Source organism: Rattus rattus, chromosome 11 (assembly GCF_011064425.1).
Source record: "Rattus rattus isolate New Zealand chromosome 11, Rrattus_CSIRO_v1, whole genome shotgun sequence".
NCBI lineage: Eukaryota > Metazoa > Chordata > Mammalia > Rodentia > Muridae > Rattus > Rattus rattus.
In genome coordinates, this window is record NC_046164.1 from 5,170,124 (window position 1) to 5,180,896 (window position 10,773).

Genomic DNA, 10,773 nt, shown 5'->3' on the forward strand with positions numbered 1-10,773 from the left:
CTTATGTTGCTTTATTATTTTTACTTCACTATGCGTTCCTTTTTTTTTTTTTATAATTTCCTTATCTTTTATTTTAAGACATAATGACATCATTTGCTTCGGTTTTCTTAGCGGGGATTCATTAAAGCTACCTTCCAGTTTTGTGAAGGAAAAGATAGCACCATCTTACATAATACAGACCTTAGTCACCATCAGTGAGGTCAGCTGCTAAGTGACCAACACGCAGAAGATGAAGAGCGAAGTGAGACTGTGTGTCAGTCACTCCTAGGTGGACTGTAGAATAGACTCTCACTTTTCCTTCAAACCATTTGCATGTGACATATGACCACTTGGCAAAGGCACTAAAAGGGAGTTGGGGATTTAGCTCAGTGGTAGAGCACTTGCCTAGCAAGCACAAGGCCCTGGGTTCAGTCCCCAGCTCTGAAAAAAAGAAAAAGAAAAAGAAAAAGAAAAGGCACTAAGAGAAAGTTGACAGCGTCAACCCATGTTTAGAACCATAAAAATGTGGGGGTTGGGGATTTAGCTCAGTGGTAGAGCACTTGCCTAGCAAGCGCAAGGCCCTGGGTTAGGTGTGTGTGTGTGTGTGTGTGTGTGTGTGTGTGTGTGTGTGTGTGTGAAGCATTTGAGCCAGTTGGAGCTTTTTGTTGCTGTTGTTTGTTTGTTTGTTTTTGAGACAGGGTTTCTCTGTGTACCTCTGGCTGTCCTGGAAATTACTCTGCAGACCAGGCTGGCCGCGAACTCTCGGAGATCTTCCTGCTTCTGCCTGTTTCTGCCTCCGGAGTCCTGGGATTAAAGGCATGTACCATCACGCCCAGACAGTTCTTATTTTTTAAAAATAATAACGTAAAATCTGAGTGTTCTCATTTTATTCGCTACTTTTATACGCATGCTCTATGTTCGAAACCAGTGAAAGAGTGGAGTTGAAAGCGGGGTGACTATTTTACTGAAAACAAGGAGGAGACTTTGAAGTAACATTCAACTACAGTAGTTTGAGTGAGAATGTTACCTAGTTACCCATAGGCTCCGATGTTTCAAGTTTGTTTCCCAGCTGGTGTTACTGTTTGGATGCTGGAGTAAGTATGATTGGGGGTGGGGTGCGGTGGGGGTGGGGTGGCATGGGGTTGGGAGTAGGATGGAGTGGGGGTGGGGTTGAGGGGGGGGCGGGTTGGGGGTGGAGCTTTGAGGTTTCAAAGCCATATACCATTCTGAGTTCCCTAGTAGCTTCCTGTTTGCAGTTCAAGATGGGAGCTCTCAGCAGTTTCTGCCTTCCTATTTGCTGCCTGCTACCATGGTGGCCTCTTATCCCTCAGGAACCATAACCCCAAATAAACCCTTCCTTCTATATGTGGCCTCTATCACAGCCCTAGAAAAGTCACTAATAGATAAACTGAAACCTAATTTATGAAAATAACTATTTTTTGTACGAAATTGTATCAGTTAGGGAACAGAGTCTCTATTAGACATCGTGGGAAGGAAAGGTTTCCTACAGGAACACAGGGTTTCCTACGGGAACGAAGTGAGGATGCTGGGAAGTAAAAATCCCAGTGGGAAAAGCAGGGGCCAGGAGAAAGAATTATTGACTACTCTAACAGATGCACTAGGCCAGCTGGACAACGCAGCTTGCAAGGAAACTGAGCCCCGCTTGCCAAATAAGGGCTGCGACTTACGGGAAGCTGCTACTTCTTCATCAGTATGACCTTTGTAGATCCACTGCTTCTCCTGGGGGACCCAGGAGCACCAGTGATCTCAGGTCAGCAATGGGGAAGACAAGCCAGCTGTGCAGGAAGAGACCAAGACGAGCTGAGAGTCACCACGTTCCGGTTTGCCTAGTGGTCCTCTGAAGACCAGTGTTGCTCTCTCGCTTTTCCAAATCTCACCCCTTCCTTGTAAGCTAACTCTGAGAAGCACACCTGGAAAGAGACTCCAGGGGCTGGAGAGTCGGCTCAGTGGTTAAGAGCACTGATTGCTCTTCCAAAGGTCCTGAGTTCAAATCCCAGTAACCACATGGTGGCTCACAACCATCTGTAATGAGATCCGATGCTCTCTTCAGATCTTAAATAATTGATTCACCATTTGGGGCTCCACCATCCCTACTTGAGGCTTCATGTCCCTTGAACATATGCAGTTTTAGGAGAGAGAAGAGAAGATGTGTTTGGTTTGCTGGGCTTATAGCTCACTAGAATAGTGTTACTCTAGATAATTCGAGAATCAGTTCCAGGCTATATAACTCCTCGTATTTTTATTTAATTTTAAGCGTGTGGGTGTTTTGCTTGTGCATAGCGGAAGAGGAAATCAAATCCCCTGGAACTGGAGTTACGGACAGTTATAAGCTGTCACGGGAATTGAACCTGGGTCTTCCGGAAGGTCAGTCAATGCTCCTAAGCACTCTCTCCAGTCCCTACATGTTGTTGTAAGGTAATGTATTAGCTAGCTATATGTCAGTTTGACACAAGGTCAGGTCATCTGAGAGGAAGGGACTACAATTGAGGACATTATAAGATCAAGCTATAGACAAGCCTTACTTAGTGACTCAACTGGGAGAACCCAGCCAACTGTGGGTGGTGCCACCTCTGACTGGTGGTCTTGGGTGGTATAAGAAAACAGACTAAGCGAGCCACGGTAAGCAAGCCAGTAAGCATCACTCCATAGCCTCTTTTCCATCAGCTCCTGCTGCTAGGTCCCTGCCCTGTTTGAATTCCTGACCTATCTGCCTTTCATGATATCACGTGATACTGAGACACGGGTGAAAGAAACCCTCCCCTCCCCAAGTTACTTTTGGTCATGGTGTTTCACCACAGCAATGGGCCCTCTAACTGAGTCAGTGTTTTATTCCATGCCATAGAAGTTCTTTTTTTTTTTCTGTACTTAAGGAGACCCTTAAAGTGTTTTTATCTCAGCTGACATCAACACCATGAGAGAAAGCCAAATGGCAAAGGAATAAAGGGTAAATGAGAATTCTTCTGAAGCGCACACAGTAACCAAGGGCAGACAAAAGACATTTTTTTCAAAAATCCAAGTTTATTTAGTACACTGATATCACTATTCTTTCACAAAATGGCTTCAGCGTTTATATGCTAAATTTTTTTGAATTAAAAATTAGGGTATATATATATGAAGTCATACTGTAGACATATGTCTCCCTCATAATTATTTAGTCAAAATACACAGTCTTTAGGGGTTATGTACAAACCCACTATCAGACGCAAGGGCCACCGGCTAACTAGTTAGGAGTCACTAGTTTTTTCCCCCTAAAGTAAGTTACCTGGAGGGAGCTGGACGACTTTATGACTGTGCAATGATGTTTGCATGGGAGTCCTCCCAGCAGCACTCAAAACCACCTGCAGCATGAGGAATGGCAACAGTTGAGAAATATGCGTGGAGGAGGCTGAGCTTCTGCCCAGAGACATTCTTTTCTATTTAATTTATTGGACCTCTTCTCCAGGGCAGTTTCCAACTCCCACACAGGCTAACTTGGCCCCATCCACACTTCCACTAACAGAATTTACTGTTTCCTGTAGCTCTTAGTTCCTTTAAAACATCTCTATAAAGATGTTTATGTGGCGTCTTAAATCATGTGTGTTGTCCCGTTCGAGTGTGGGCCTGTGTACATCTGGGCAGTGTTTGCAAAGGCCAGAAGAAAGAAATGGCTGCCCTGGAGCTGGAGTTTGAGGCGGTTGTGAGGCTCACCACGCATGGGTTTTGGGAATGGAACTCTGGTCACCTCAAGCCCCACCCTTGCCATTTCGCCAGTCCTCTGACTGATGTGGCAATCCATATAATCACTCTCTGGGAGTTCTGCAGTGAGGGAAGGTGGCAAGGAAAGTCGTATTCAGCTAGGGTAAACTTGTGAAAGGATTTGACAGCTATTGTGTTGGCTCCCAGCTTGTCCTGATCGAGAGTGATTTCAGAGGAATTTTGTCTGGAGTGAGGAAAGGTCTATTTACCAATCGGTGAAACCTGTCTTCAATGTGAGTTTACACATTTCTAGATGGCCTGTGTATTTTTTCGAGGAGCCCCAAATATCAGCAAATGTCTTGAATGCGTGATTCCTGTCTGTTAAAGACGTTAGCCTCCTGTCACAAGGTAAGGCTGTCTTTTCACCCACTCTGGCTCATGCAGTGAAGATCCCTGAGGATAATAAGCTAAGTAATCTAAGGAAGGAAGGAAGGGAGGAAGGAAGGAAGGAAGGCAAGCGTAGCAGCACGCACCTTTAATCCCAGCATTCAGGAAGCAGTAGGCTACAGATATATGTGAATTCAAGGCCAGCCTTGACTAGTTTGTGAGTTTTAGGACAGCCAGATGAGAGACTCAATCTTTAAAAAATAGCAAGCAAGCAAGCAAGCAAGCAAGCAGGCAAGGAGGCCAAGGGTTAGAGGAAGCCATTTGGAGGAGCCAGGGATTGGCCAATGCCTGGTGTCTAACATTCTTTCTACCTCTAACACATACAATTAGGAAATTATTCAAAACCAAGTTCTTGTAGGCACTGCAGAAGATTTGGGGGAATAATCCCCTACTCTCTAAAACCGATCTCATTGGGAAGAGAACAATAAACAAACAAAACAATCCAATTAGATAACAGTGACGTGTTTACTCATGAAACGCTGAGCAGCAAGCGAGATAGATTTAAGGGAATTTGAGAAGCCAGGAAATGTTCTTTCAAGGGTCAGGTCCGTGCAAACACCAAGTGTTCTGCCACTAAGCTACATCCACAACTGTCTAGGGGAGTTTTATTTAAGAGGCAAACGTGGAATAAGCCTTGAACATGGGATCGAATTAATGATGAAATTCCATGGTCTCAAAAAGCTCCATGGAAGGTTCTGGAAGCCAACCCTGGTGGTCTCCAACCCTGGTGGAACCCCCAGACCTCTCTGAGACACAGTTTGTGCAGGGGCTCAAGGGTGACTCAAATGCAGCTGCTGAAAGTCTAGCTCACCAGCAGCCAGACGGCAGCACCAAGCCTGGAACTTGGTGATGCAAGCCTCAGAAGACTCCAGAGGCTTTGTCATGTGTGGCTGTGGAAGCCAGGCATCTGTTGTGCGTGGGACACTTGCCCAGATTTGATATCACGGCTGTGCTCAAGGGCTCGATGAAATTTTGTTGGCTGCGTAGAACAAAGACAGTTTTCGCCTCTAGAAATTCTTACTACTTGAGTTTTACACTTGACTTCCTAGCTTTAGCTATAATTTCAAATTCACGCACAATGCTTTGTAGTGAACGAGTTGTGTGTTAAAGGGAAGGCGTTTCAGTATGATCTAAAAGCCGTTTAGATGCAGAGCGCTTGTTGGTAAAGTGGTCTCTTATGCAGTCTTCTTTGACTGCGGACGGTGGGGTGTTTTAGCTTTTCGGGTTTTCTTGTTCCTTTGATGGTTTTTCCCCCTCTTTTGCTTTTTCTTTTGGCTGATCTGCAAGAAATGAGAAAGAGGCAATGCTTTCCAATGGTGTAATTTCTCCCCCTCGGGATGGTTGGACTCCTCCTAAGTGTGATCATTCCTTATCCTCAGAGCCAGCTAACGTCTCTGATCTCTCAGAGGCACTTGGCTCATTTTCTGTTTGCCTGTTTTTCTGACATCTAGCCGTCTTCACATCCTCTTCCTTCGTTATCCACCTGGGACAAACACTGCCCTTTGGGGGCTGGCTAGTTCTGTTATCATCCACTTTCCATAGAAGTCAATGGTTCAACAACATGTGGGTGGAAACCCATTCGGGCACCTATCAGATATCCTGCGTTTCAGGTGTTTACATTATGATTCACAACAGTAGGAAGAGTTACGGTTATGAAGCAGCAACGAGATAATTTTATGGCTGGGAGTCACCTCAACATGAGGGACTGTATCAAAGGGTTTCAGTATCAGGAAGGTTGAGAACCACTGAAAGTGGGCGAGGCTGGGTGAGAGTGTAGCCTGAAGCTTTAACAGCGAGCACAGATCTGGGGCAGACCCAGGAGTCAGGCGTGGTGACCCAAGCTTCCTAGTACATACACCATGGCTCTTCTCAAACCCAGCTCCTTAGCCACCACACAGTTCTTCTTGCTGTGTCCTTGGCTTCTTTCTCATCTCAACCCCTTTGATCTCTACATTTAAAACACAGCTACATACTTCAGGCTCGCTGACCACACCTTACTCCACTTGAAACCACCGACGCCCACACTGTACTTAATTAGCTGCCTGGTAAAAATCTTATCTTTAACGATCCAGATCAGCGGTCACTTGATAGAAGTCTATCTTAAAACTCACTACAACACCGCCTCTTGGCCAAGTCAACTACCCTTTTCTTCATAATCCTCAAGATTCTTGTGTATACACTATTCTAAATGTCTTCCACCAAGTCTGTTGATTTTTATATATTATCAAGAACGACCTGCTATACAGGGAAGGGGTTATAACTTATTATTTTTGAATCCTTAGTGACTTACTACTTGATACTATTCAAAAGGATGGAAAATGGATCCTTACTGGGTGTGCCCAGAGTCTGCTGACTTTCTGAGTTGATCTCTAAAAGAAAGCAATTTGTGTTCCTCCCCTCACCAACCTTTTTCTCCCATTCTTTCATCAGCTTCTTCACCCTTGCTGAATCTGGGTCTAGGCAGGTTTGGTCTCCGTTCTTCAGTGTAGCACTGTGCCAAAGAGACACAAGTAAGCCTTCTCCCCACAGTAACAATTTAATAATTCTTAATAGTAACAGTGAAACAAGCATGCATTTTGCTGAGTTTTCCAGTTGGAACCACTTAAATTGTAGCAAAATGTCTTCCTAAGATTAACAGATAAAAGTTGTAGCAGATCTTTCAGCAGAAACCTCAATTTCTAAAAATTAATTTCTCTATATATCTTGATAATAAGAATAGCCATTCTGTATAGAATCCCTTAATTTATGTGTCAAAGGTCATATGTATGACACACACACACACACACACACACACACACACACACACACACATATATACATATATGCATATATAGGAGGGCCATGAGACTGAGGCCAGCCTTGGCTACCTAGCAAGACTCTGTCTCAAAACAAAACCAAACAAACAAGAAATTCTAATCTCTAGAAAGAAATTACTAGGAGAATTAAAGACAATTCTACAATAGTAATAGTGTGACAATAGTGAATTTTCTTTTACATAACCTTTGCTTCTAGCAATGTGTATAGGCTACACAAACTGTGGCCTATCAATATGACGTAAAGCAGCTTAGCCATTAAAAGTCATTATTAGAGCCAGTGGGTGGGTGCAGCTCGTAAGCACTTGCCTCAGAAGCCTGGAGAGCTGAGCTGAACCCCAGAACCCACATAAGGACAGAAGAGAAAACTGACTCGGCCAAGTTGTCCCAGTTGCTATATGCTATGGCATGTGCCCTTGAACACACAGAACATGGATCAAAATTTATTTTATCTCTAACTTCTGTGTGTCTCTGTGTATATGCGGGTCCCCACATAATCCAGAAGAAGGTAGGATCTCCTGGGGGTGGAGTTCCAGATGGTTACGAGTTGTCCACTGTGGCCCTCTTAACCTCTCAGTCATCTCTCTGTAACCCCTCAAAACACTTTAACTGTCATTATTAGGATTCAGGGTTAGGGTTAAGTAGAGAGAGAAAGTACACGCATAGCCTGTGAAGAGTCCTAGGTTCAATCCTAACATCCCCTGACAACTAACAAGTGTAGCATTACTAGAGAAAATGAGTTGTCATGAAAAACTGTCCACTATTATTGTGTCAAGGAAAAATCAAATTACAAAAGACAACTTCTCCCCTCTATAGAGGGAAGACGTCCAGCTTCCTACACTCTCACATGGCATCTATGTACCTATATGCCTACGTACCTAAGATAAAGTCTAATGTGTACATTAAACAGAGCAAGAGATTAGCAACCATAAATAGTATCAAGTTGAATCAGTTACAACAATGTACTAGAGTGAAATTATTAAAAACTTATGACTCACTCGTTTCTGGAATATTCTGTTTAATATTGTGGACTATGCTTGGCTTAGGGAAACCGAAACTCAGAAACTTGAGTTAGTAGATAATATAATGTTTACCTTTATTGATTTTACTTTTCTATATGTATATATTATATATCAATAGGAACGCACTTATGAAGGAGATGAAAGTGTTTTAAAGGACCACTTGTCTAGAGGCTAGGAGAGCAGAATTATAATTTTTTTCTTTTCACTTACTTGCCTAAACATTTAAACATCTATAAGCCTGTTTAAAAAAAAATCCCAGTTGTATTTTCTTTTATTTTTTAAAAATGTTTTTATTGATTCACTGAGAATTCCATTCACGTATTTTGATTATGTTAATAGGAGTATTTAATAGGGATACAATTAATGATTAACAGGGACATATTAATTATATTTAGTTAATTTTGATATTCAAACATATGTTTTCTGAATTAGAACCCTAAATTGCCTTAAAGAGGTGATTTGGTCTCGGGAAACAACGAATTATTTAAAGGATACATCATCTTTTATTTTTTTGTTTCCAGATTTCTTACTTTGAGGAAGAAGAGAGAAAGAGGGTAGGCAGACTTATGGGGGACTCACCTGCCCACATGAGCAAGTCTCATCTGAGGGTGAGACTCCCATGAAGTCCTGTGTGGAATGCATGTGTTGGAAACGTTTACTTACATGATTTCAGTTTTGTTGCAGTTAGGGCTTGGGGCAAACTGCTTGAGGTCTTTGAGGGATTTGTAGTGGAGTGTGCCTTGGCTGGTGCTGATGCAGGAGCAGCGCTGATTCCTTATCACTAGGGTTCCTGGAAGAAAGATCATACACATTATTCGGGTCCATTAGAATGATGGGTTTGTCTCAGTCATTATTGCTGTGACTGTGTGTGTGTGTGTGTGTGTGTGTGTGTGTGTGTGTGTGTGTGTGTGTGTGTGTAAATCATTGTCACTGCCTTTCAAGAGAGGTGTCATTTCCAAAGAGGCAACCTCTCTGACTTCCGAATTCTCGGTTGGTTAACCACAGACATTCTTATCGCTACCCAGCATCAGGTGAGGAAAATGAGGCAGGAGGCAACTTAGACGAGAATCTCTCCGGCTGGAGAGATGGCTCGGTGGTTACCAGCACGGACTGCCCTTCCTAGAGGTCCCGAGTTCTAAATCTCAGCAACCACATGGTGGCTCACAACCATCTGTAATGAGATCCCGATGCCCTCTTCTGGTGTGTCTGAAGACAGCTACAGTGTACTTATATAGAATAAATAAATAAATCTTAGGGAAAAAAGAGAAGGATCTCTCAGGTCACTCCCTGTTGCCAGTGCTGTGGATTTCATATCTTGCACGACAAACGACAAACTCAACAAGAAATAAAGCCCCTAGAATCCCCCCTTTATATCTGAGAAGTGGTTCCTCATTATTAAAATGTCCAAATAGGCTTTGACCTCTCACCGTGAGCTCACAATACCTACACCAAGAAGGCATGTTTGACTTGGTAGGTACCGATTATGACCTTTGGACAATTGCTCGCAGCATCAGACTGCTTTGATGACAGAGCAATATAACTTTTTTTTTCCTTTTTTCTTTTTTTCAGAGCTGGGGACTGAACTCAGGGCCTTGCACTTCCTAGGCAAGCGCTCTACCACTGAGCTAAATCCCCAACCCCAATATAACTTTTGATTGCCTGCACGACATTCGTTTTTATCTGTTGGCCTGAGAAGACTCGTGCAGTGATGCAGAGCCCAGAACTTAGTAACTTAACTCATTGTAAAAGTCCTCACCTCGAACTCCACACTGATCCAGGAAGATGATGCCCAAGAGGAACAGAGCAACGGACTTCATGGCAGAGCCGAGCTCTATTAAGTCACCGTGCTGGAGTCAAGTCTGAGAATGTCTTCAGAGAACATGTTCTTGGTGGTCATATTTATTTAGGAAATCCCTTTTCCTTCCCGTCTCTGATTGGCTGGTCTCCTCAGCTGACCTAGAAGAACTAAATTAACCCGCAAACTCGATTGTCCTGGGGAAAACCCTACTCTCAGATCCCAGGGAATTTCTGCACGTTCTACTTCCATTTCACATAAACGAGTGGTTTAGAGTAAGGGTTGCGAAACCACACCAGCACCCTCTTTCAGCACAGGCCAACTTGCTACCTGGATGCAGAATAGATTATACGATGAGTTTATTAATGCCCTATGACGAAGGTTGGAGATGTGCTTCCCTCGTGGGAAGTGATCCTCTCTACACAATACATTAATATTTTCCCATGACAAGTCAAAGCTTCTTAATTTGTTAGGGGTAAATCCATTTTGTGTGGCTATTGCTGCAAGTCGCCGTCACCGTAATTGATTAGCGGCATAAGCCACAGCTGTTCTGTTCCCTGCCACCCTTTCCAAGTGTTTCGCAAACCGTCTGTGCCACTCACAGTGTGACTGTAAAACGAGAAAGCAAACATTCCCGAGTTTAAAGAGGCTACGTGTATTAAATGACATTCAACAGCAAAGAGTTTAAAAAGCAGAGTGGCTGTTAAAAAATGCTCTTGTTCTAAATTCTTGTAGATGTTGAGACTAAAACAAGAGTCGGTATTACAGCAAGAGAAATGCTTCCTCGGAGAATAGTGCTTGGACAGGATGCAAGCTAGATGAAAGAAACAGATATAAAACAACAAAGGACAAAGGAACAGAGCCAACAACCTCCCTTTCAAAATAGGATCTGAGAAAAAGGAACAAATAAAAACAAAAGTGCATTATATGTGTTTGGTGCTATATATAGTCCTGTGATACATCGCGGCCAGACAATAGTGCCTTAGGACATCATGGAGATATTGCAAGGGTCTGACCAAAT

The 10,773-nt window shown here is 43.2% G+C and overlaps 1 protein-coding gene across 1 annotated transcript; it reads right to left on the reverse strand.

The window, feature by feature from the left end:
• Positions 1-4,568: 4,568 nt before the first annotated feature.
• Cxcl9 (C-X-C motif chemokine ligand 9) lies at positions 4,569-9,816 on the reverse strand. The gene is made up of 4 exons (XM_032916276.1): positions 9,714-9,816; positions 8,621-8,747; positions 6,529-6,613; positions 4,569-5,402 (listed from the first exon to the last, which is right to left on the reverse strand). The coding sequence occupies exons 1-4, from the start codon at positions 9,772-9,774 to the stop codon at positions 5,298-5,300; spliced, it is 378 nt and encodes a 125-aa protein (XP_032772167.1). The 5' UTR covers positions 9,775-9,816; the 3' UTR covers positions 4,569-5,297.
• Positions 9,817-10,773: the final 957 nt, after the last annotated feature.